Source organism: Panicum hallii, chromosome 6 (assembly GCF_002211085.1).
Source record: "Panicum hallii strain FIL2 chromosome 6, PHallii_v3.1, whole genome shotgun sequence".
Classification (NCBI taxonomy): Eukaryota; Viridiplantae; Streptophyta; class Magnoliopsida; order Poales; family Poaceae; genus Panicum; species Panicum hallii.
In genome coordinates, this window is record NC_038047.1 from 38,028,030 (window position 1) to 38,055,026 (window position 26,997).

Below are 26,997 nucleotides of genomic sequence, written 5' to 3' on the forward strand. Positions count from 1 at the left end.
TCCGTGCAATCGAACCGCTAAAAACCGATGAACCGGCCAGTTTTATATAGAACTGGAGAATCGGCCGGTTCCACACAAACTGGACAGTTTTCGTCTGTTACCTATTTTACCCCTCATTTGATTCAGTATAGCCTTATGGGTATAACTGGAGAGGTTAAACTTTTCTCACATTTAAGATTATGAGCAACCAGGTTGGAAGGGAAATTGTTTAGATATCTGGTAGGCGGCAGCGCATCTGCAAGAAGCAAAGGGCGGCGGCAGCGGCGCAGCTGCTTTGCTGGTGGTGAAGAGGGCGACGGCAACCGTCGAGGCGTCGATCCCGTGTTGGCCTACCTGTTCTTCATAAGACGGTAAGAGGCAGCGCTCCCCTGCTCGTTCTTTGCCTGCAGCGCATCGATGGCCTGAATCCGGCGTCGCCCTGTCCCCTGCAGGTCGGCAGCGGTGCGGCATGTTCTCGGCGGGTAAGCGTCTGCGCGATCCGGCGGCCGGGCCGCCGGGGGCAGCACGACGCTCCAGGCTCCACTGTTTCGGCCCTCCACAGCTCCACCGGCACCTCATCGATCTCCCTGTCCGTCCCGTGCGACGGTGCGGCCGGCCGGCAGAGGGCCGCTCCACAAGGAAGCAAAGCCAACACAACATGGCCAATGGTTAGTATTCAGAGTTCCAAACTCAATACTTTCTTGATTCAATCTGTATAGTGTGTGTTAAGATTTGAGTCGAGACTTCACAGATTTAATCATGTATATGGCCAATGTTTAGATTTGCTTACTAGCGCTAGATTTGATCAACTATGCATTATTTAGTATTTACTGTTAATTATTATTTGCATGTATATGACCTGTTCAAAAGTATTCGTGGCTGGTTCAGTTAAACGGTCTAAAACTTTTGAACCAGCGGTTCAACCAGTTCGTAACGGTTGAACCTACGAACCATTGAACCGACACTGCAGACGGTTCGATTACCGGTCCGGTCCTAATAACTTGGACTTTAACCATGAATTAATAGTAACACATTCAAAATATATCAAATACGTAATGTTTTGAAACTCCTATTGAAGATGAATTAATTTAGCCATATCAGTTTTTGGAAGTTAGTTATAAATATTCAAATATATATAGGGCCTGTTTAGATTCCAACTTTTTATAACTTTTGGAACTTTTTGCTACTGTAGCGCTTTTCGTTTGTGTTTGACAAATTTTATCTAATTATGGACTAACTAGGCTTAAAAGATTCGTCTCGTGATGTACAATTAAACTGTGCAGTTAGTTATTTTTTTACATATATTTACTGCTCCATGCATGTGTCCCAAAATTGATGTGATGGAGAGAGAGTGTAAAAAGTTGGAACTTTGAAGGGATCTAAACAAGGCCATAGACATTGATGGTCAAAACAAAATGTATTGACGGCACACATCTCAAAACAACAGTTATTTTAAACTGGGGGAGTATTTATTAGCTTATGAAATTGGTTTTGTACTTAAAATGTGTGCCTATGTCATGATACTGGCCACACTGGGGTATCGTGCCAACCTCAGCGACTAGGATATCAGACCCAAGTGGTATCGTGTAGGAGATGAGACCCTTTTCCTCTCTGTCCTCAGCAGTTATTTCAGCCCAAAAACCTACGACGTGACAGTTATTTAATGTGCATGATATATATAGCCACATCATCTTAACTACAACTAACTAATATAATAGCCCGCTCATCAATAGCTTGCACATACTAAACCCTTATTATTACCATGCCCATCTCGTTTTCTCACAAAGTTCCCTGTGGCGCGTGCGTGTGAGCTGGTAATAATTTATTTGCAACCCACCTCTCTTCTCCCTTTCCTCTCCTCCAACTTAGCACAAATATGATATGGCGGCAACTCTTGTAGTCGGAGCCCTCCTACATCATATGATTACACTTTCTCTAAAGAGCTTACACTAAAAGCTACTGAAAAGTGGACTTTTATTTGGAGCAGATATGTTAATAGGAGTCCTGATAAAGATGCAGCAACCAGGTTCTCCCATTGGGCAAGCAGCCTACCTGGGTGTCGCTGTCGCGACGACCTCGGCCAATCAGGGGGCGGTCGGGTGGATTGCCTAGCTGCCTAGCTCTCAGCCCCGCGACAAGCCAACATAGAGCAGCACGCATGGCATCGTGCAAACTACAAAGGTTACTGGAGTGGTAGTAATTAAAATGATTAACCTAACATGCTGTCGCGCGCATTCGTTGGTGCTGATGGCGACCCACTGCACACGCAGCTTCCGCTGCCCGTACGGACGGAGAGGATAGGAACGACCGCGTGTTTGCTTACAGGTTTACTTTCTGTCCTCGTCGAATATTTGGTTACTAACTAAAAATATTAAATATAGACTAATTATAAAACTAATTGTACGGATGGATGCTAATTCGCGAGATAAATTTATTAAACCTAATTAATACATCATTATCATATGTTTATTGTAGCATCATATTATCAAATCATGGACTAATTAGATTTAATAGATTTGTCTCGCAAATTAGCCTTCATCTGTGCAATTAGTTTTGTAATTACTCTATATTTAATACTCCTAATTAGTAGTAACCAAACAACCGATGTGATAGGAACTAAAGTTTAGTCCCTGAAATCAAACACCCCTATAATTAGCGCAACTTTTGTTTGAACGACTGGACGGCAGACACCTTCAATTAGCTGGGAACGAAATAACAATGCCCAGATACTATATAAAGCTGTCAGCAAAGCAAAACCAGGAGATAGCTAAATTAAAGTGCGATGCCTAATGCTATGGCATGGTATAATGGAGTAATATATATACATATATGGAATATTTGCAAAGGAGTCAGCTTTGATCCTTAGATGATGCCAAGTACTCCTAGTATTCTCTGGTCATTAGTTGTATCTGGTTGTCTAGGTTAGGTACTTTCCTAGTGTTCTGTCTCATGTCACTTTCTATAAAACTGCAATGTCATGCAAATACAAGTAGGCGTGCAATACAACTCTCTCCCCAATGTATAAATACTGTTTTGGTGTTGGCAAAAGCAAGTCTCGAGGAAATGACTCCACCCCATTGCCCCTTTTTCTAGTGTTTAGGTTTCGTGCACAAGAAATATCTCCACGCGAATATATACCTTTCTTTCTCTCTTTTTTAACCTTTTGATATGGAATACTACAAAAATGATTTTTTTTGTGCATGCGCCACTTTAATTTTTGGCTTTTGTCTAACTCTCATCCAGATTGTCTATTTCTTACTCATTTAGCGTAAACAATAATCCACACCGCCTGCCACTCATGTCGTATCACACCGCCTGGTGCGTGTGCATGGATTCCCACCATTATTCCGTAGATTTCTTAATTATCAACGCCCGCTCTCAGTATTGGACGATCAGCTAAATGAGGCTTGCTTGGTGTTCTCCCTTTTTGTTGTTTAAGCTAAATTTGGTGGTGGTTTGCTTTTTTTTCAAAAATTGTAAGGTGTCAAATCTTTGTTTTGAAATATAATGCTGGAGGTAGATAAAAATAAAATAGTTGGAACTCGCATTATTTTGAGCTAAAATAAATTTATGCTCCATGCAGATCAACCACGTCATATTTGGCAAAGCTTTATTTAGATAATGAGCTAGCTGCAGTTGAATCCAAGTAGGACAAGCAAAAGAGAAAGGAGTCCACTCATAAAAAAGAAAACATTTAAATCTATGGTGATTCCAATATAATGCCATCGGTTCCTCTTTTGATGCAAAAATCCTATGGAAGCATCTCAAGAGACGTGCACCATTTTCTATTTCCAAGCAATGGCTGGTCTTGAGCTGAGCAACCAAGCTGGGACATATATAGAACATTATTTTATAATTTCCCAAAACCACTAATGACCAATCAATCCAAGGTCAGCAGTAACCAAATTCATGGTACTATACACATATAACACACATACATATTCCTCAAAATGGGACATATATAGAACATCATTTTATAAGCTCTGTTTTGTTTGGACTAGGTTAGGACCGTACCAAGCAATGAAATAAAAGCCATGGTCCAGGATTTTTGTGGCTTCTTGGACTCTTGGTACAATGCCCAGCGAGCATGCATGTGAGAGTCACTGTACCCACACCTGGTCTAGCTAACTTATTATATTGGGGACCATGAGGTTTGCTCCGAGCCTCGGACCAGGTTGCGGATCGAAATGCAAATTTCAACCTTTGGGTAGTATTTCACCTAGGGCAATACGGTAAAATATGTAGCTTATTTTAGTTTCTACATCTTTGAGTCCAACTGGTATTTGTAGTATGAACTATATCCCGGCGAAACAATAGATACTTTAATTTCCTCTTCCCTAACTTCTCTTTAGTTCTTGGTATGCATGGTCAAGATATATATATGAATTACAACTTTACAAGGAGCTTAGCTTTTTATAGAGTTCCTATGATTATTTACACCGTTCTCAAACAGATGCATTTAGCTTATGAATTTTGGTTTTAGTAGAAACTAAATGCCATGTTATAACTTTTAGGTGATATTTACTTAAGAGCTCATACTAAAGCTATCGGAAAGTGGACTTTTGATTGAACTAATAAGTGTAGTAGGTTGATGGATTGTGTGCCATTAATATATAGGATGTGGGATCAAATAAGAGTGCTTAAATAAGTTTTTGGGTGAATGAATTATTGAATGCAAATAGGAGCAAGCAATCTGAGACGAGCCTCCAGGGGCTCGTCTCAGATTACAGAAAGAGAAACGCGCTAAAAATGCGGGCGCGGCGCTGCGTGGGGTAGGGGAGGGTAAAGCGAGACGGGCCCCTATAGAGCGCGTCTCGCTTAACTAAAGCAAGACGCGCGCTATTGGAGCGCGTCTCGCTTTACTTTACTATTTTGAGAAGCGCCCGCATGGTGAGACAAATGCGAGACGCGCCTTTGGATGGCAGGTCTCAGATCATGTTGAGATCTGAGACGCGCCTTTGAGTGCCACGTCTCGCATTAGTTCCCACCTCCGCCTGGGGAAAGTAATGCGAGACGCGTCTTACTAAGGCGCGTCTCGCATTTTTCGTACCTGCCCTGCAAGACATTACATTACATTAGTTCCCGGCTCCAAGAGTAATAATATATTACATCTCATATCTCACAATACAAATCATCTCACAGATGCAATTGGTCTAGCTAAATCCAACAATTATTATTACATCGATATTAATTATTACATGGATATTAAATCAGGCAATGCAGCTTGCTTACTAGCACTAGCTTGGCTTTCTAATTCCTGCCCCCTGTAATTATTGGTTATCGTGCTCGTGCCACAGTAGCTTACGTTGGTTGAACACTTGCTGCAGGGGATGCAGCCGCCGAAACAGTTAAACAGCTTCGACCAGCTTAGAAATTTCATCTTGGACCAGCTCGGGTTTTGTGAGAAACTTCTTCCGTGGGTTTTGTTGGTTTGCTGATGCAGATACAGGCAGAATGCGATGATTCCAATAAATACATATAACAATGGGGGTACCCGATCCTGATGCGTGGGGGATGTTGGTGGTGATGGGCGCTGTGGTCCCCGTATCGGCGCGCTCCGGGAGAAGCCCGCTAGTGGCGGTCTCAGAGGAGGCGCCGCAGATCTGTCGGTGGTGGCGACCACCGTGATCTCCGAGGCGGTGCACTCTAGGAGCGCAGCGGTCTCGGAGGATGCACCGCAGAGGGTGACGCCGAGTGCCGCGGTCTCCGGGACGCTGGGTAGGGGGATTTTGTCGGTGCTCATCGTGCAGCAGTACATCTCGTGACTATTTCTTTTCTTAAATAGCAGGAGGGGACTAAAGAAAGACGCGCGCTATAGGCGCGCGTCTCGCTTTACTTTACTGTAGACAAATGAGAGACGCGCCTTTGGGTGGTGCATCTCGCATTAGTTCCCACCTCCGCCCTACCTGGGGAAAGTAATGCGAGATGCGCCATCCAAAGGTGCGTCTCACATTTGTCCCCACCTCCGCCCCACCTGGAGAAAGTAATGCGAGACACGCTACCCAAAGGCTCGTCTCGCATTTGTCTATGCGAGACGCGCCTTACTAAGGCGTGTCTTACATTTGTCCCCACATAAAATAGTGCCTGCCCCGGATATTACAGTGCAAATCATGTTAAAAACTTGGAATAACCTGTCGGATCTCATTACACAGGTGCCAGCTAAGGATAACAAGTTCACGCTACTTGCGCGAGCTGGGAGGCAGGTTAGATTTCTTCTAATACTGCACTTGATTTCTTTTCTTTTCTGAGGGGTTTCATTTGGCCTTGGCTGGGTCAGTGCCAACTAGCTAGAAGTACAAGAATTATGATTCCTTCATATTACTTGGCGGGTCCAGGAAGTGTATTTGACAACCTCCCTAGACCAGGAGGGCATAAAGAAGGCTGTGCAAAGAGTACTAGGGCGTGTTCCCTCCTCTTCTAGGTGTGATCTTCTTCCAAGGTTAATTCTTTCTCCAAATTTTTCTCCTTCCTACCTCCTCTTTTATGCTTTTTTAAGTGGATGTTGCATATATTTGGGATATATTCAAAATTTATGAATTTTGTTTGGATTTTGCTTTTTCTTTTACAGTAGTTGGTTAAATTTGTTAGTATGCATGTATTATATCTATAGCTCACCGAACACAAGATTTAATTATTTCGTCATTTTGATTTGTAGTAGTATGAGAATCCTAACGTTTTGATTTCATATTCTATATAGATATCGTATTGGAGTTGGATATATGGTCCACGCCTTTGCAACGAGTATACGGATGGTGTTCATGCCTTCATTGAGAATGCGAAGAAAGATATCGTGGACAATGGTAGACAGTATATTTATTGCCCATGCAAGAATTGCAAAAATGAGAAGAGATATCTTCAAGAGGACATGTTGAAATCACACTTGATCAAACGTGGATTCATGGAGGATTATCGATGTTGGAATAAGCACGGTGAAGAAGGACTTAATGAAGCAGAGAGTAGGGATTCCTATGTGGAGAGGGAGGTCGCTACCGTTGTCGAAGAAGAGGACGACGATGTGGACGAGGCGGATATACTAGGGTTGAGCAATGACGACTTCATGGATCAGGTAGTAATCAAACCCGGCCCCATACCGGCCCCATAATAAAGCTTACAATTAGTATAATAAGGTCGTGCTAATATGACTTTTCATGTCCGGCTTGACAGGTTGATAACATAGAGGAGATGGTTCGCAATGTTGAGAGACACGGCGATGATGAGTACAAAGGAGGTGAATTCGCAACGAACAAGAGGATGATCGAAGACTCTAAGAAACCTTTCTATCCTGGTTGTGCACTGAATTACTCAAGGCTATTTGCAATGGTGAAGCTTTTCCAGTTGAAAGCAAGCCACAGATGGAGTGATGGCAGCTTCAAGGAGTTGTTAGCACTCCTTAAGGACATGCTTCCACAAGGCAACACCGTCCCTGAGACCGTTTATGAGGCCAAATAGATTATCTGCCCGTTGGGATTGGAGGTGGAAAAGATCCATGCGTGCAAGAATGATTGCATTCTCTATTGTGGCTCGGATTATCAGGACCTTGAGAAGTGCCCTGTTTGTGGACTCGATCGATTCAACCATAGAAAAGATGGTGGTGATGATGAGGATTGCAACAGAACAAAGGGCGGACCTAAAAAGGTGTTTTGGTACTTTCCATTCATTCCTCGATTGGTGCGCTGGTTTGCAAATAAAAAGGAGTTAAAATTGTTCCGATGGCACAAGGAGAAGCATAAGTGTGACGGGTTGATAAGACATCCTACTGATGCCACACAATGGCGGAATATTGATTCGCCAAATCCTGAATTTGCGGAAGATCCGAGGAATATTAGGATTGCAATGAGCACAGATGGCATGAACCCATTCATGAACAATAGCACACATAGCACCTGGCCAATTGTTCTGACGATATACAACCTTCCGCCTTGGTTGTGTAACAAACTGAAGTACATTATGCTGTCAGGCTTAATACCGGGGCCACATCAATCTGGGAATAACATCGACACTTATTTCAGGCCTTTGGTTGACAATATGAAGTTGCTTTGGTGTAAAGGAGTGGAGGTCTAGGATGAGTACAAGCGTGAGTACTTTCAGCTTCGAGCCATTTTGTTCGCGACTATCAGTGACTCTCTAGCGGCACGTAACTTGTCTGGACAGAGCAAGAAAGTAGGTTGCGGGTGCCCACATTGTTTGAGAGAGACATACTCTGAGTACTTGAGTGAGTCAAAAAAATAGTGTACATGGGACATCGATGCTACCTTGGAATGAAACACCCGTTCCGGAACATGTGTGATCACTTCAACGGTAAGGCCGAGAAGAGACGTCCTCCACCGCAATTCTCTGGTCGTGATGTCTATGGAATGGTTAAGAATGTCCATGTTGTCCTCAGTAAGCGAAAAAGGAAGAAGAAACGCAAGAAGGGCAAGAAGGTCATTATTGAAGAAGATGAGATGTGGAAGAAGCAGTCAATTTTCTGAGAGCTACCGTATTGGAAGGACTTTGACGTCCATCATTGTATTGATGTGATGCACGTGGAGAAGAATGTGTGTGAGAGCCTTCTCAGCACATTGCTTAACATGGACCGAGAAATGAAAGATCACGCACATGCATGAGCTGATCTAAAGAAAATAAAAATTAGAGAAGAGTTGTGGCTCAATGATGACTCCGTGAAAGGAATGGAGCTGCCCACATCATGCATCACCCTTTCAAAGAATGAGAAAAGGGAGTTTTGCGAGTTCTTGAAAAGTGTGAAAGTTCCAACTGGCTACTCAACCAAAGTCTCGAAGCTTGTTTCAATGCCTGATCTAAAGCTAGCTCCCGGCATAAAGTCTCATGATTACCATGTATTGCTGACGTAGATGATTGCCGTAGGAATTCGGAATATCCTACCGGTCAATGTTCAGGAGGCTATTATGAACCTTTGCTTTTTCTTTAATGCAATTGGTCAAAAGGTTCGAAGTGAAGAAGATCTTGAGTCATTGGAAAAGAAGCACTATGAAACTTCGTGCGTTCTTGAGATGTATTTTCCACCTGCCTTTTTCGATATCAGCCTTCATTTCACGGCCCATCTTGTCAAGGAGATAAAGCTACTTTGTCCTGTGTTCCTTCACCAGATGTATGCATACGAGAGATTCAACGGCATCTTGAAGTCACTAGTAAGAAATCAAGCTTTTTCCGAGAGCAGCATGGTACAAGGATATTGTATAGAGGAAACCATTGAGTGGGCCCTAAACTACGCTGACCCGAGTAACCCAGTTGGTGTTCCCAAGTCTCGTCATAAGGGAGGCTCACAGGCACGGGGACGATCGGGAAGAAGGCTATAATTCCAGATCAAGATTTATTTTATATGGCGCATTTCCACGTGTTGCAACAGATGGACATTGTGTCTGAGTACTTTGATGAGCACAAGGAGCTGTTGCTTAGAGAGAATTCTGGACACAGTGAATCATGGTTAGCAAAGGAACACATGAAAAAATTATGTGGTTGGCTCCGGAATCGAATTTCACGATCAGATACTCCTATAAGTGAACAACTCAAAAGGTTGGCTCTTGGTCCTATATTCACCGTTATAAGATACCAAGGGTATGACATAAATGGATACACGTTCTACACCGAACGACAAGATAAGAAAATCATGTATCAGAATAGTGGTGTACGTGTTGACGCTTATGATGTTAATGGAGAGGACAAAACCGCGTACTATGGTCAAATGCAAGAGATATGGGAGCTTGATTTGCACGGTTTTAAAATAGCTCTTTTCCGTTGCAATTGGGTTGATGCAAATAGAGGTGTACAAAAAGACAAGTACGGGTTCATTAGTGTCGATCTTAGCTGTCACGGATACAAGACGGACCCTTTCGTGCTCTCACAACATGTGGCTCAAGTGTTCTATGTTTCTGACACAACAAACAAAAGACTCAAGGTGGTTATACCTGGAAAAGGGCGAATCCTCGATGTTGAGTATGCGGTCGATGAGGAAAAAGTTTGATCAGTTTGATGAGATACCTCCTTTTGCCACCTCAATGATCAAGCCAAGAATACCATCAGCCAACAAAACTCCCTACTTGCGCAACGACCATCAAGAAAAAGTCAAGAATATCAAAAAACCAAGGGAGCAATGGAAAGTAGCAAAATGATTGGGCATACAATGTATATTAATTATTCCTTTATCAAATACGGTTATTTTGTGACTTTAATTGTTCCTTTGTGAAATATGGTAATTGTGTGACTTTAATTGTTCCTTTGTGAAATATGGTAATGCGTGAATATTTGAATGAAAGTGTTGTGTTTTGATTTAAAATTGAGTAAAAAATTGAAAAGAATTCAGTTTCAGAACTGAATTCGTATGTTCAGTTCTCGAACTGAACAAATTCAGTTCTGGAGACAGAATTGCGTGAGTGGGTGGGGGGGGGAGAAAATCCGAGACGCGCGTCAACTAAGGCGCGTCTCGCATTTGGTACACGGGGATGGCCCCAAGAAGGCAGAGGGGCGGGCCAAATGCGAGACGCGCGTCAACTAAGGCGCGTCTCGAGACGCGCCTTAGTTGACGCGCGTCTCGCATTTGGCCCGCCCCTCTGCCTTCTTGGGACTTTAGTCCAATTTTCACACCCGCGCCATCCCTGTGCTCTGCTCCCCGCCGCCGCCGTCCTCTCGCGCCGCCCGCGAGTGCCGCCGCCATCGAGCCTTCCCCGAGCCGTCGCGTCGCTGTCCCCGGCCCCGTGGCAACGCCCCGAGCCATCGTCGCCCGCAGCGTCACCCCGAGCCCTTCCCCGATCTCCCCGGCCCCGCAGCGCCGTCCACTGCCGCCATCCTTGCCCTAGTTTGGTAATGAGTGTTTTTCTTTTACATTTCATCCATGTCAGCTAGATCACCTGTATTTGAATTAGGTATTATATATTTGATTTAGGTATTATATATATTTGAATTAGGTGTTATATATATTTTCTGAATTAGAAAGAGCTAAGAAGTGTATCTTTTCTCATTTTATTTATTCCAATGTGAAAAAAAATGGATTCCATCCTTTCCTACTGTTGTGATTTATTTGAGCGAATTTTTATATGTTGGACCATTAAATAGACTTAGCATTGTTAATATTATCAGGCAAGGGACACACCATCCACGTCACCTACTTGAAGAGTAGAAAAGAGTATAGTTAGTGTAAGGAAAGACCCTATAAATTCAGACAATATGCTATATTCTATGATATCCTATTCAATCCCCTGGTTAGCATGCGATGCTCATTGTGCTAATAAATCCTCTCTTCTTAAAGCCCAAGTAGGACAAAGAAATGCAAGTAAATACCCTCGATTCAAGTCCAGTGCTGATAAAATCCTGCTGTCCAGTTCGGGAAAGCAAGTGATTGATTAGCTCCATTGGTCTATTGGCTTCAGCTTCCACTCTACCTCATTTCTATCAAAATGATCTGGTGTCTATGTCCATGCCTGATGTTGGTAAACCCTATATCTATAGCAAATGAGCTTTTTGGAAGGGACAGCTTGTAACCCACGACTTACTACTGCTGTTTAACTTGGTAATATTCATCCTTGTAGCATTCTTTCAGCAGAATTTGTGCACGCTGCTGTTCCCGATGGAAAAGAAGCTGTAGATGCTATGATTTCAGTTTTTCTTTTCCTAGTATGATGTCATCAATGGAAAGAGTTTTACTTCTCTTCCTCCAATGAACTAATGTAATGAGAGAGATGGATGGCTCTTCCTCTATGGTTGTATCTGATTTTATTTTTTCTTTCTCGTGTACCACGATGTCCAGTGGTGAGGACCGTGTGCAGCAAGCTGCAGGCGGTGAGGACCATGTGCAGCAACCTACAGATGACAGAGCAGCTGCAGAACGGCCGTCACGGTCGCAATCAGGACCTAGCACGTCTCGTGCTGGTAGAAAGAAAAGGTCACAGACAACGTGGCCATCAGATGTGAAAAGTTGTGGCCGGGTCAATTCTGAGGCAGCATCTGAAGACCCGTTAGTCAAAGTGAGATTAGGACGGGTTTGTGGCCTCACTGCCCGGCAAAGGGTGCCACTCACCTTGGAACATTTCGATGACTTGTCTTGGGACGACAAAAAGAATATCTTCGCAAACGATATTCAACCCTATGTTGAATATCTGAGAGAGTTGCACGATAAGGCTACAAAGCATGCTATGAAGATCATCTCTAAAGCCTAGAGGAGCTACAAGAATAAGTAAAGTGTTGTCACTTACTGTCATTTTTTTCATTATCTACTGTCACTTATGCAGATTTATTGTTTTGTTGTGCAGGCTTTTAAAGTGTTGGAAACAGAACGAGAACCCTTTCGACAAGTATGGGGATTTGACAGCAGAAGCCTGGGAGGAGCTTGATCGAAAGTGGAATACTCACGAGTTCCAACAGTCAAGTGAGTATTATCGGTGGCTCCGAGCGTAGAATGAGCTTGACCACCACCTTGGCTCAACAGGATATGCTGGAAAGCAACGTAAGTGGGAGCAGGAGGATGAGATGCTGGCAGAGAGGGGCATTGAGAATCCCTATGACTCGTTTGAGGGACGGCTAGCACCATTTATGCGTGCTAGGTCAAGACTCATGGAGGATGGCAGTATCAGTTTCTACAGCACGAGCGCTGAGAAAGTTGCTCAAAGGGCTTTGATGGAGAGCAGCCAAGGTTCAAATGAAGGAGAGAGGGAGTTTGATGCGCTCACCAGAGCTTTGGGAACCCGTGAGCAACGGGCTCATGTCCGTGGTGTTTCCAGTCAGTTGACCTGGAAGGAGGGGTTCCCTGAACACAAAGGCAGCTACCGAAAGCGGACTCGAGTCTCCTCATCAAAGGTTGACATAGAGAAGATCAAAAGGGAGCTGAAGATGGAGATGTTTGGAGAGCTGAAGCCCATCTTCGAGTCTCAGGGTTTGTCATTCCCTGATTTGCTGGGGATGAGGATGACTGAAGAACGAAGGAGCAGCTTCACTTCTACTGCAGCGGGTGCTTCTTAGAGTAGAGGGACAGAGAGGCCATCAGTGCCTACATCAGTGGAGCCGGATACGATAGATGGCTTGGCTCGTCCGACCCGATGCAGTCTTCTCGTGCAGGTCGGAGGATCATCTCGATTGGAGGTCGGGAAAGGGCTTGTGTATCCCAGTGTGTCCCAGCTTGACGATGTCCAGGTCAGTGCATTGGTGTTTGCCTCTCTTTTCTTTTCTCCTGTTTCTTTTTTTCTTTTGGTTTGTCCAACTTGCTTGAGATTTAAAAGCTTTGTTGTTGTTGTTGTTGCAAATTAGTGCTGATTGTGCTGTGGTCAAGATTGACTTACTGCATGAGTTTGCTAAGGATATCAAGCTAGATGTGCCACCAGATGACATGACCACTACTTTGCGGGATGCAGTTGCGAGAAGGGTTCAGTGGCGGAGAGCTGGTATTGATATTGATCCAGCAGATGCAGATTCAGTATGGACCACTGAACCTCAACCACAGAGTTCTCCGTTGCCACCGACATTTTCTGAGCCACGGCCACAGCTGCCGGATCCATGGGAAGCGTTTCCGGATCCGCATCCTCCTGTCCCTACTCAGCCTCAGATTACCCCCCTCCACCTGTTCCGATAGAGTCAGCTACCGTTCCCAAGAAGCCAAGCAAGGCTAATCCTGTGAGGAAGAAGCAGAGTAGGCCGATGCAGAGGAAGCAGAAGATCTCAGAGGGTAAGAAAAAGGTGGAGGAGGTAAAAAACCCGGTTCCATTACATTACACTTCTGAGAATCCAAAGTACAGGGTTGGAAAGGCCTTGCTTAGTTCCTCTGAGCTTTGGAGAGCAGGTCAATATTGTATGGACCTGCACAACTACTACATACACAATGCCGATAAACTCCAGGATATCATAGTGGCATACAAAGAGCGGCACTTTCTGCAGCTTGAGGGCACTGAAGGCATCTTTATTGTTGCCTTCTCCGATTTGTTCGACCTTTTCAACCTCGACGCTTTGGATCTTTCTCTTGTTCGATGCTTTGCATTGTAAGTCGATTAAGACTTGTTTCCATTTCAATGCATTTGATATACGTTCAACAACTTAACTCGTTTCTATTTCAATGCATTTGGATCGTGTAGGCACATGCAACAAGAGACAAGGTGTCGAACCGGAAAGAAGTGTGGGTACATTGACCCACAGATGATGATAGTGACACTAATGACTTTAGATAGAGATGGCTTGGTCCGGTGTGCACATGCAACAGTTAAACTTGTTTTCATTTCAACTTGTAGCCACATGTAGTCACTTGTTTCCATTTAACACATGTAACCGCTTGTTTCCATTTCAACTTGGTCAGGTACATTGTGAAGTAAATGCGAGAACATGTTGACAAATAGCACATTGTGGTACCGTACAACCCAAGCAACCATTGGCTTACACTCGTCATCAATGTCAAGAGCAAGCAAGTCTTTTACCTTGACTCGAGAATTCCATCAGATGAGTGGGGAAAGCCAAAGATACATGATTATTCTCTAGTCATCTCAATCCTTGACGAGTAAGTTTGTTGTTTGCTTGAGTTTTTTATCGTATGCCCATTTCACAATCATTTTTTAATATAATATCCGGATGTCTGTGTTTAGGTCTCTTAACAGGCATCTTAAGGCTGTAGAAGGATACAAAGAGTAACGTCGAGTTGTGTTTACACATCACACCGCGTGGACGGTAACTAATATAACTAAATCGCTTAACTATTACGATGTTTTCTTGGTTCTAAGTGTCGCAAAATGCTAATTTCTATCTATCTTTGACATGTAGTGCACACAGCAACCCTCGGGTAACGCATGTGGGTTCTATGTTTGCAACAACATGCTTCTAGTTGCAGCGGTACCGGATTTCACGGTAAGAATTCTCACGTGTTCTAATTAAGTATATCTGTCTTCATCTTGTATTCTAACAGCTTGTAATTATTTTTCGAAGGACGAAGATGATTATTTCAATCATACAACGATTGATAACGTGAAGGATATCCGAGAGAGGCTAGCGGGATTCCTCACGATCGAGGTGATCAACCTAAAGGGGGAGTTCCATTTCTCACAGCACGGCAGGCGAGATTGAGCTAGATTGAGACTTGCTTTGCTTTTCTTCTATTGTTCTTGTCGATGATTGTTGTTTTGAGTTAGGTTCAGCCTTATTTTGAGTTTTGGATGAGGCTAATTGCTGTGGATGATCGTACATGTGTTATATAATACTATCTTTGCTTGTGTGTCTCGCACTGTGTGAATTGTATGGATGCGTGCGATGATTGCGGTGAATTCTGTGAATTGAAATCTTTTGTAAGTATTTGATTGCGGCTACCAAATCCTGGCTAGTTCCAGGATGTAGCCGGGAAGAAAAAAGACCCCTGTTGGGGTAGACTAATGCGAGACGCGCCTTACTTAAGGCGCGTCTCGCAATTGGCTCCCAGGGAAGCCTGTGTGAAGCAAAATGCAAGACGTGCCTTAAGGGAGGCGCGTGTCGCATCTCAGTCTAACGAGAGACGCGTCTCCCCTAGGGCGTGTCTCGCATTTGACTCCCCCGGCGCGCGGGGGGAGGACCCTTGCTCAATGAGAGACGCGCGCGTCTCTCATTTTCGCAATCTGAGACATGATAATTGGGGACACGACCCTTGCTCGTCTCGCATTTTGCCTAGGGCGTGTCTCAGATTAGGGATTTTGACGTAGTGTGTATGTGTGTTATTAAATGGACTATATCTATATGTGACATGGCACCAGTATAAACTATAAGGTAAAGCCAATAGCTGGCTAAATTATTGTCCATACAACTCACAGGCCGTCCTCCAACAATAACGTGTAAGCTAGATTTAGCAGGCCATCCCTAACAAAACGCAACGACCGGGTTCTCCCATTGGGCAAGCCTGCTAGCTGGTATCGTTCCATCGCAAGCTCGGCCAATGGAGGCGGATTGGGTGGCTCTCAACCCCACAACAAGCCAACATAGAGTAGTACGCATGGAATCGATAAAAAAAGATTAAAATGATTAATCTGACATTTGTCGTCTGAGTTGTTGGTGCTGGTGATGACGACCCACACAGCTTCTGCCGGTACGGACGCAGAGAGAGAGAGAGAGACGGTACGGACGCAGAGAGAGAGAGAGAGAGAGTGAGAGACTATATTCATTAGCAACTTTGTTTGAACAATGGGACGACAGAACCGTACCACACGCAACTTCAATTAGCTGGGGAATAATAACAATGCCGAGATACTTGCTGTCAGGAGAGCAAATCAGGAGATAGCGAAAGGTCGAGATGCGTGCTAATATGATACTGGGGTAATATACATATATGGAAAATTTGCAAGGAGTCCTTTTCTTATTCATAGGGTAAGTACATTGGAACCGTCCAATAGACGGTCTCGTACAATGACACGTCACTTGGGACCACTGAACAGACACCCTCTACAATAGGTTGTTATTTTTATTGTTTCTTAGTAGCACACTGATGCAATCCCTTAAGTTGTGGAATAAAAAAAGAAAATATTGTGAGAAGCGTGACAACAACAACTCGTACAATGAAGAGTAAGGGTCTCGTAGTCCTTAATTTTAGCATATGAGTCGGTTGTTTCACGAAACAACCACCTCATTCTCTCTCCTACCCCTCTCTCCTCCACATCATAAAAAATCCTATGTGGGTCTGCATAAGACAAGCTATGAAACCGCTGATATATAGCAATGTACTTACCCTTAGATGCCAAGTACTCCCTCTAGTAAGAAATAAAAGGAATTTGAGACAGGACAGCTACAAAAGATTGGTATGATGCCTATCTTTAGGGTGCCCTCTGGCTATCTACATCAAGGGCTTAGGCTACTCATAATTTATCGCCTCATGACGCAGAGGAGAGGAGTATACAAGTAGGTTTGTAGTGCAATACAATTCTCCCTGCAGTGTATATCAGCATCTTGGTTGTCTTTTTTTTATCTCAAGTTGATTAACTGTTGTATGATGTCTGATATGTGACATAAAATAAGTATCGAGGAAACCCACCCTAATGCTACATTTTCTATTGGTTAGATTTCGTGTTTAAGCTTAATAATCGTCTCCAGGAAGATACAACTTTCTTTCTCTTTTTAACTTTGTGCCATGTCACCATAAGATCCTACCTGTCACTCTTTAATCTATACGATGCTATGCATTAGGAGTAGCCTTTATGGCTCCTACCAAATTACATAAGCAGTTTTAAGTAAATATGCATACTGGTTGGTCTCATGCATGTGCCACTGCTACCCGTCATCGGGAAGTCTTTTATTCAGCGCGGACATTGTCAAACTCAAACATAAGCAGTTTCATAAGTAAGCGTGGGCTGGCATCATACAGGGTCGGACGTACTTAACAATTCGGGGCCTGGGCGAGATCACTTGGGAGGCCTCTATTCAGTATAAGTACAATAATAATTTCTATTCATGAATACTAGAAATTCTAGCCTCTAAGCTCTTAGAGAGACATAAAGTTTGCACTTGTTAATTTGAAATTCATCTGTAGATTTGTTTTGGGATTCTACGTATTCTTTTGTAGTAGTTAGTTTAATAACGTATCTACTTGCTTCTCCTTTATCCCTTCTTGTAAACACTAATGCATCTCACTGCAAAACAGAGTCTGATCTAGGGTGCCGGGGCCCCGGCCCACTGCCGCGCGCGCCCACACATTTCAAGAAACCTTTGATACACAAGGAAGCCGAGATGGGCAGAACTAGACCCTGTTTGATTTCGGAGAGCGAGTTTAGCCTTGTCACGTCAAAAAAAAAAATCTTACTAGTATTAAATAAAATCTATTTACAAAATTTTTTCGCAGATGGATGCTAATTCGCGAGATAAATTTAATGAACCTAGTTAATCTATAATTTGCTATATTGATGATACAGTAATCATCCGCTAATTATAGAATAGTACACGTGATTAGATTCGTCTCGCGAATTAGTTTAGAGGTTTTACAATAATTTTTAATGCTCTTAAATAATCTTTGATGTGACAGGTTTTAATACGACAGGAGTAAAGTTTAATCCTTCGAAACGAAGCATGCCCGTAGGATTAGGAAGGAGGGAGGCTTTCTGTGTATCAAGAGCTCAGTTACGTGACTTCCTGATTTATGGGCTGGGCGCAATCTACAATTAGGCCTGGGCTTTGGAGTTGTCGAGTGGGCTCGACCTTTCGGCTCAGTTCTGCGACTTACAAAACTTACGGAATGGGCTAAATCGACATTTTAGGCCTGGGCTTTAGAGCCTCCTTCCACTTTTTTTCTGGAGAACATGGCCTTATTCTCATGGGCCAGGCCCAAGGCCCGTAATATATGAGAATAAGCCACGTTTTCTAGAAGCCGGCCTCGGCAAATGCCTTATCCTCATGGGCTTTGCAGCAGAGGAGACAGTGGGCCCTTAGGACCAAACGACGGGGCCTACAAGGGCCGGAACAAAAATAGAAATGGGCCGTAGCATATGGATAAATTCTCCGTGGGCACAAAACACTATCGGACAGGCGGTAGAGACGCCGTTGGTGGTGATGGTGGTGGCGCTGGCGCCGGCTGGCAGCGGCGCCGGAGGCGACCGAGATCGATCGAGGTGGACAGAGCAGCCTTTGCACTTTTACAGATGGATGGAGGGCGTAAACCCTAACCAACTCGGAAGGTATCCCTCTCGGCTGTCGTCTGAGGTCGGAACAAGAATCGTCAACCACCACGCACACCACCTGTTCGACGAAACGTTCACGAGGACGACTGGTGGGTTGGACCAGCCGACGAGGGCATGGAGTTAGTCAGCCGCCGCCCGCCGCGAGGTGCGTGCCGATCCGTCCTTGAGGCAACTGCACCTGGAGGGCATGCAGCCGTGCTGTGTGTCTCGGTGCCGACAGATCAATGTAGGGTTCGTAACCCTCCTCTGACATTTTGTCTACTTTAATATCTCCATTTTTTGTGCCCATTTGATCTGTATTTCTGCCCATCTCGTGAGATGCATTGCCGACAAGAAAAGGCACAGCTGATACAACGCTGAGGCCGGTTTCACAAACTGAGCACATGAAGATGCTCCCCTTAACTTTATCCCTATTTGCACGTTGAATGATGGCGCAGGGACGATAGGAAATTATTGTTTAGGTGCAGATCACCAGTTGATGACCAGCATAAGGACAGCATTGTTGGTCCATTAGCTGTTGCCTTTTCTAGCAACCTGCCCCGGTTGTAACCTCCCCTGCAGTTCCCTACTTCACTGGTCTAGAAGTGCAGATATTACTATATAACACCAATAAATCTTACCAGGAATAAAGGGATGGGAGGGTGGGGTTCCTAGTGATTCAATTTTGCCAAGCAAAACCTGGTTGGTTCTGTCGATTCATACCGAAAGTCTGCTCTGAAATGACTGTCCTAAAATGCGTAGTTTACTAGCTTAGCCCAGTTAGGTGGTCTCTGTAGAAATAAAGGTGATGCATTGCTTGGAAAATTCTGAAGAACCTTAGCAAGCTCATCCCGTTTTCCAAATTAGGAGAAACTTTCAACTATGTGTAGCCATCACCCACTTGCTAGTACTCTGTATTACCCTAAAGTTAAGCCTTTGATTAACAAATTGTCAAAAAGCTCCCCTCCTTTGTTAAATAAAGGTGAGGACAGGGAATGTCTTGGGAGTGCCAAACACTCTCTCACATCACCAATAATGCACCATAAAAAATTCATACAATCAATTGAGCCTCCCCTGTATCAACACAGCCTTGGACATTTGCATCAGGAGAGTGACGTGGATGGAGAAAACTATAATAGCTTGTTGCTGTTGCCATCTCAGTTTGCTCGGCTGATTATCAGTGATATGTCTACCTGCCTTTCTGCCAAAGTAAAACTACTCAGAAAACTGGCCATTGGTCGATGCATTGAATTAGACCACAACTTGATGAAGAACAAAATTACGCATGATTCAACTTTCTGAAGGTTAGTAACTGAAAATCCATAGGAAATATTTGCCAGTTCATTCTATGTTTTTGTCATCTTGTACAATCCCAAGAAGTTCTGCCAGGTAGATTAATATATGTTTTAGTCTTAAGCAAATAACAGGAACAAAGATTTGATTATCTGAATATAAGGAAATCAAATAGAACTCAATATTGATATTTTAGCTTTGGAGCTAAGAGCTAGTACTTGGAAGTGATACTTCAACACTGTTGCCATAAATGTCCCTTTTTCTTTTCCTTTGTGGAATAATAACAATACAGGCCAATTGAGATTAGACCATCAGAACAATGTTTTTTCTTCATTTCGTTTCAAAAGGTCAGAACAATGCTAGTGGGATCCTGTAATCTGATTTGGTGAACATATACTCATGTTGAGCACATTCTAAGGATGGAGAATGAACATTTAAATAGTTGGTCGAAGGAACTTTACAAATTTGTTGAATGGGCCAGGATATTGAAACCTGTGGAGTGGAGTTATGAGATCTTACAACAATTGAACTTGGGTATAGTGAATATACAGTTATTGAGGCATAATTAGGACTTTGGTAATCTTCCTTTTTTTGCGTATTGGTTCGTATCTGCAGTTCAATTTTCCAATTACTAAGGAGTTCTCTGGCCTCCTACAGTGAACACCATGGTTTTAATTAGACTACAACCATTGTTTTCAGGATTCCTTGTGCATTTTCTTTTAATCTGTAGTTTTGTTGGGATTTTGAAACCTCTAGCATCATTCTCTCGTGTTCATGCTTTGAAATTCTGGGGGGAAAAAACCTCAATGGACTCATTACACCATTCAATCCAGCTCCTAATAGTGATATTAAAGGCCCAATGCACTAGTAATAAGGAATGAGAATAATTGACAGTCTGCCATAGCACCATAGCAGCAGGCATTAGTAATCTTCATGTTGTGCAGCTGAACTGTTGAACTTGGACAGTCAAAATTGCAGCTTATAGCTCTAATCATCATTTTCCTTTTCAATGAAGCTGATAGATGGATCGAGATCCAGACACTCATGTTGAAAACCACAGCATAGGATGGTGAGCCCAGCTGAAGGGCAGCTGGACAGGCAGAATCCAAGAGCCAAAAAGATTCGTGGCCTGGTGCCCCTTAGCACGCAGCTTCGATGAAGCTGCGACCTGCCCAACCAGCAAGTAAACAAATGGAAGGCCATTTGCAAAGTATAGGTACATGTCAGACATATATGACATTGTTATTGCCAATTAACTACGTTCAAACTGTTATTGCCAATTAACCAGGACTGGTGGCTAATGGATGTCTTGAGATAGCTGCATTCTACCATGCACACAAATAGAGGTCCATCAACAAAACTGAGAATGAGAAGGTATTAAGTCTCACTGGATTTTTTTTTTTGTAATTATGTGCACATGCAAGACCATGAACCAGACCATACTTTGGAAGCTTCATGCACAAAAATAGATTGAGAAAGAACTGCCCATCTGTCCGTCAGCACCTGTTTGTGATGATTTTTTAAGGCAATTACAGATTTTTTTTTTTGCAACCAAGTCCAGTGTGAATTAAAATATTATACTCATTTTAAACAGGGAGGCGACCAAGCAACATGAAGCTGTTCCACGCAAGTGGGAGTTTCTCCTTGTCCCCAAATGTGAAGTGATATTGTTTGCCAGGTTGCCATCAATCCAATTTACAATCACAGCTTAATTATCTTTCTGACTTGTTTGGCCCCCCATTGCACCACTGACTCTTCGTGTGGCCTTACCCCTGCCCTTCGGCTATAAAAGTAGACTCGGCCTCGCTCCCCTCTTTGCACCAGCACTGCTGTGTTCCTGTTTCCCCTTCTTCTAGGGTTAGAAAAGATGAGGGTTCAAGCTGTGGTGTGCAGAAGTGAGCTCAGTGCTATGGCATGAAATTCAAGATCTGATCTATACAGCCAGGTAACTAACTAAACCAATTGTGTAAGATAAGTTTTCGTCTTGAATCTTTTTTTATTTTGTCATGCGTCGCATATATGGTTAGTACTATGATCTGGTCAGCCTCGCCTGTGAATATTTCAGCTTTGCTTTCTGAAGATTATGTCGGTTTCCTAGATATCATGGCACAGCAAGGGACTGTATACATAAAACACCTTTATTTGTGTTCATCTAGATCTCTTTCTTTCTCCGTTGGACTTCAATGTTTTGAAATTTTGATTCTTGTGGAACATGAAATACAAGAGTCAACATAGATCTTGTGTTATGGCTTGATCGCATCATGCTCGGTCTGTTATTCTAGTTTGAATCGTCTAGACATCTTTCATCTTATTGCTTCTGTCTTTGGTGCATCTCACATATATGCACTCTGGATCTGTTGAAAATCCCTGCATGAGGTTAATTATAAGCTGCCACCAAAATATGAACACTTCACATGGTAGTGATAACATAGCAAGTAGTTATTATTTCTTGTGCACTATAGTTGATATATCATCAAACTAATCTCTATCTGTTATTTGTAGGTTTTGCATCTGGGGGCAGCAAGCTAGAGGCGGCAACTGCATAACTTGCGATAAAGTTGTAAGACTTCTTGAGAAGCTATAAATAAATAAAACATCCAATTATCATGAAAACTTTTAGGAGTAATTAGACACATAGTTTATCATCTATTCTTGGCCTGTTCACCTTGAAAACTCTGTACTGTCAAAACTAGGGAATGTTTCACAGGGAAACGAAACTGTCATTTGCAGGGAGATTTTTAAGTAAAAGTAAAACATAATTTTGACCACACCTTGCTGTCCATGATTGCAGTGCCTCTTTCTAAGCCATTTGTCACTTAAGTTTTCAAAATTCTTGAGCATCGGCATTTGCTCTCTATGATATCTTTGAGGAATTACTGGAGTGCATTACTAAGTATTGACCAAAGAAGCTATACATACTAAACAATGTGCTGCTGAAAAATAGCCATAGATGTTGTTCTCATAATAATTATGTGATGGCAATGGTTGTGAGACCTCAACATGTAATGGAGCTCTCACTGACCAGGTACAACTCATATATGATGCATAAAAGATGTGATAGGATGGATTCCTACATGATATGATATGCACTAGAGAGACAGTTATAATGACCTTACGTTAATATGGAGCTTTTCTGATACGTGATGTTTTGGTAAAGATTTTTGCAGTATCAGAGTTCAGCATCCATGCACTAATAAAGTACTCATGTTACTTGCGCCAAAGTATATACTTTATTGATATTTCATATTGAAGCAACTAACTATAGGTAACGATTACGATCTAATATATGCTTCTTCCTCTGAGAAACATATATGCTCATGGACTCCCATGAGTTAGTTGAAACCATGCAAGGAGTCTATATAACTATATAGTCATGCGGTCATGCCTGACAACTTTATCGTGAATTGCATGCTGTTCTTAAGGTATACCCGAGAGAGTGCATTTTTTCTTGACCACCATGATTGATTTGCTACAGGTTGGACCATGGTCGTGCCGATGATTTTACCGCAAGTTATGCAGTTGCTGCCTCAAGCTTTCTGCCTCCCTTTGCCAAACCAGCAGGGATCAGATGAAGTTCATTCATATAGAGACCTTCCATAGCCATGTATTGTAGGTTTATCCTGAGAGATCAAAGAGAAAATAATGCCAGAAGGCTTTGTACGATCTATCAGTTTGTTAGGCAAACTACTAGCTTTCTAGCTGTTCATGTATTGTTACGCTGTTGTTCCCCATTGCTGAAAACCTAATGAAATACTTATGTTGCCGAGTTTTTTTTTTTGTAATTTTGCATATTCAAAATAGTTCTATGTCTAGTACAAAAATTGAATGAGGTATTCGAACAACCCCAAATAGAGACTGGTAGTTGAATTTTTCCCCAAAATTGTTTATGACACTCGTGTGATTGGATAGTAAATGCAGAAGACAACATGCGAGCATGGCGTGTTCATTATGCTTGGTGTGCAGTTCAAATGCTTCTCAAAAGCTCACCTTAGATGATACTCGTAAGATGGTCTCAGATGCAGCAATGTATCGCTACTATAGCTATAAAATCGTGGTTTTCACTCTATATATAAATGGTACCAATTTTTCAATATAAGCAATCAAATCTTCTCACTTTGATCAATCAAGCCCTGAGATCCCAACGATGTTGATCATGACTTCTTCAACCATTTAGGACCCATTTTATGAATTTGATAAGCAAATTTCATGTTCACATGAATAGGGAATAATTCTAACCACCTTAGTTTTAAGCAACTATAACTTGGGGGGGTTTGGATACCAGTGTTAATGTCAAAAATGCTAAACTTTAGCAGTGTATCTAAACATGAGTGCTAATGGGGTGAACTAACCTTTAGCTAAGATTTAAAAACTTTAGCAAGAATATGAATGTTAATAGGTGCTAAAGTTTAGCACTAACTTTAGTCTATCCAAACAGACCCAATCGCTAAATCTAATTTTGTGGATAAGTAATTGGAATTAATGGGGCAATGCAAGTTTAATTCAATTTACTTTAGTGCTTCGGATAGATGTTTAAAGGATCTGCTTAGGAGCTCTCAGCAAATTGAAATCCTAAACTGTTTGGATCCACCGGCTAATTGGTAAGTAGCTAATTTTAGGTAGGTGGATCCAAACGGGACCAGCTGATGCGCAGCTAAACCTCTTCTAACAAGCTAAATAATAGCTATCTAATTAATTGTTTCAACCTAGCTAAGCCCAGTATTTTGTAGAAACTCCGAAGAAGCCAGGCAGCCAAACAGGTGGCCAAAAGAGCTCTGAACTTCAGTCTGATGCATCTATGCCAGGCCTTTGGCCTAACACCTCTGATTAACAAATTGTTAAAGACTGATCACTTTGTTCAAAGAGGCGGTCGATGGGCCGGGGAATGTCTTTGGGAGCGGTGCCCCGGTTAAACAATCGCCAATAATGCACCCTTAACAATTCGTCACGTAGGTTAGCAGCAGCTAGCGGCTTCCAGCAAGACGCACGCACCCGGACACAAATCTGCACAAGATGCCTCACGTGACTGTAGGAGAAAACAATGCAATTATTGGCCTGATGCTGCCATCTCGTTTCTGTTAAAGAAATTGGAGGAACTGGAAGGGCCTAGGTCTCTCGTAGTTTTAATTTGATCGAGGGAAGCCGGAAAGGGTAGCAGGCTGCAGGCGTGGTTCCACTGAATTTTACAGAAAGGACCCCAGGAGGGAATTATTGAAGCAAGTTAGAGCGCCGACCTTGTGGGCTCGACATCGTTTGCCCTAGATCAGGCGACACTATGTTTTTTTTCCTTTAGATGGGGATTCTAATCAACGATGATATATCCTAAAATGATTTGCTAAGAGCCTTCTCCCATGCGTAATGACGATGGTGTAGGGCTCATGTTTTGTAACATGCCGCCCCTGTGAAAATTTTCGGTTCAATTCATTTTCTGTCCGTATTTTTCCGTTTCCGTATACCTGTATGTCACGATTTCCGTTCCGCTTCCGGCTGTTCCGTTCCCAATAAAAAAATATAGTAACAGAAATAGATAAGATATTTTCCCATCCATTCCCGTCCGTTTTCATCCCTACTGGTGGGGGCACAATTATCTCCAAAAGACAAACCCACAAAATATCATCCGAGAACTCAAGAGGAATTCATGAATTTTAAGAAATAAGAGCCTCCTAGGCGAAAAAAAAGTTGTACTCGGAATAATAGGGCAGCTTTACAAGATTAATCGGCAGGGCACAGCTTGATGAATGATGATTGGACTGTGCGCCACTTGTAAAAAAGAAACAGAGCAAAACTACGACTTGGCTCAGCTTTGCATGCAGTCTATGCAGAGGCAGCGCGGTGAAAGGCTGCAGGCTTGCAGACTCATTCGCGTGGTGTCCCATCAACTCTCCCTTAATCCGGAGCAGGTCGACACCGTGCATCTCAACGAATTCGAGCTGGTGTCGGCCGATTACTTAAAGCGCAACTTGCCATCGAGGATCAAGGCGGTGCAGATACGCAGTACGTGTTTTTGGTTCGAACTCGTGAGCAACTTGAGTAGTGTTGCCGGACAAGTTGCCGTAATTTATAGGGGGCAAGTGGACTGGTGCTGGTGCATGTACTATCATGGACCGGTTCAAACGTACAAAGTACTCACTTGGTCACTTGGAACGCCTATTCAAGCTCAACTTTACCTCTTCCAATAATATATCATGGGCTCTTTGTGTTTGTTTAGAGCATGACTAATAATAGAACCAGTTGCTGACTATATACTATTGTTATTTCATTTAGGGCCATCATTAACAATCACTCGTATAATCGTTTTTTCCCTGCACGACTGTTTCGTCAGGCTTTGCCTCGGACCAAAATGGATCTACTCTACTTTTCTAGTAAAGCCACATTTTTGTAAACCTTAAGCTCTTTAAAAAAATATATTTGGCAAAATAACTCTTACCGGCAATACGGGTAACTCTTGGTAAATTGAATGCTTGAGAAGGGAGGAGAAGCCAATGAAGCTATTTTTTTCCAGTTCTTCCAGTATAATTAAAAAACGGCTTCCGCTTTTTTAGGTGCTTCCTGTGTGAAGCGTTTTTCGTTTTCACCATTTGGTAAGGCTTCAGTATAAAGTGTTGAAGAAGCCATGCAAAATGGCACTACTCTATTTGCTTTGAAGCACGTGTAGGGGCTGACTCTTTTATGAGAGCTCCCTTCCTTTTTTCCCTTATTATCTCTCTTATTCACATTGGTACAAATGCTATGTAAACCGGCTATACAAGCATCTTTAACAGATTAATCATCCCTCTCCTAGTACAAAAATTGTTTCTTCTTCCTTTTTGCGATCGAAGGTCTTTCAAAAAATTACCAATCCAATACCCCTTACCATTTTCTTTATGATCACTAAAATACACCTCCCTTTCACCTAAATGACTGATTTATTACTCCATCCTATCCACCAGTGATTAGTTTTAGTAGTCTGTTACAACAACCATCATTAAAAATACAAAAATACTATTGGTTAGGAGAAAGAGACTTCTTTTAGATAGGAGATATAAGCAATCTGCTGGAGTTGCTCTAATCTCTATATTATACATGCTCTTGGATTTAAGTTCAACGGCTCCTTCGGTCACCCTAAACAAAATTATTGTTCAATTTACCCTATTAAATTATT

At 42.7% G+C, this 26,997-nt stretch overlaps 2 protein-coding genes and 2 long non-coding RNA genes across 11 annotated transcripts; all 4 read left to right on the forward strand.

The window, feature by feature from the left end:
• Positions 1-137: 137 nt before the first annotated feature.
• Positions 138-5,633, forward strand: LOC112897437. Its single transcript, XR_003229668.1, has 3 exons — positions 138-350; positions 432-647; positions 5,307-5,633. It is a non-coding gene; the product is annotated as an uncharacterized LOC112897437 (long non-coding RNA).
• A 1,049-nt stretch (positions 5,634-6,682) lies between these two features.
• On the forward strand, positions 6,683-10,431 carry LOC112897436. Its single transcript, XM_025965727.1, has 2 exons — positions 6,683-7,045; positions 7,144-10,431. The coding sequence occupies exons 1-2, from the start codon at positions 6,845-6,847 to the stop codon at positions 7,426-7,428; spliced, it is 486 nt and encodes a 161-aa protein (XP_025821512.1). The 5' UTR covers positions 6,683-6,844; the 3' UTR covers positions 7,429-10,431.
• A 2,866-nt stretch (positions 10,432-13,297) lies between these two features.
• LOC112898561 lies at positions 13,298-14,289 on the forward strand. The gene is made up of 2 exons (XM_025966900.1): positions 13,298-13,958; positions 14,052-14,289. Exons 1-2 carry the CDS (start codon positions 13,480-13,482, stop codon positions 14,212-14,214), a joined length of 642 nt encoding a protein of 213 aa, XP_025822685.1. The 5' UTR covers positions 13,298-13,479; the 3' UTR covers positions 14,215-14,289.
• A 4,136-nt stretch (positions 14,290-18,425) lies between these two features.
• On the forward strand, positions 18,426-23,636 carry LOC112898610. 8 transcript variants are annotated; one of them, XR_003229880.1, is made up of 7 exons: positions 18,426-18,813; positions 20,875-21,075; positions 21,148-21,233; positions 21,454-21,537; positions 21,652-21,804; positions 22,362-22,416; positions 23,335-23,636. It is a non-coding gene; the product is annotated as an uncharacterized LOC112898610 (long non-coding RNA). The 8 variants fall into 8 exon arrangements; XR_003229878.1 differs by having other exon boundaries at positions 21,655-21,804; XR_003229873.1 differs by having other exon boundaries at positions 21,454-21,804.
• The last annotated feature ends 3,361 nt before the right edge of the window (positions 23,637-26,997 follow it).

Coding starts and splice junctions, on each gene's coding strand:
- LOC112897436 (XM_025965727.1), top strand. CDS start 6,845: ATGTTGAAATCACACTTGATCAAACGTGGATTCATGGAGGATTATCGA. Junction 7,046..7,143: donor ATGACGACTTCATGGATCAG/GTAGTAATCAAA, acceptor CCGGCTTGACAG/GTTGATAACATAGAGGAGAT.
- LOC112898561 (XM_025966900.1), top strand. CDS start 13,480: ATGGGAAGCGTTTCCGGATCCGCATCCTCCTGTCCCTACTCAGCCTCA. Junction 13,959..14,051: donor CTTGTTCGATGCTTTGCATT/GTAAGTCGATTA, acceptor TGGATCGTGTAG/GCACATGCAACAAGAGACAA.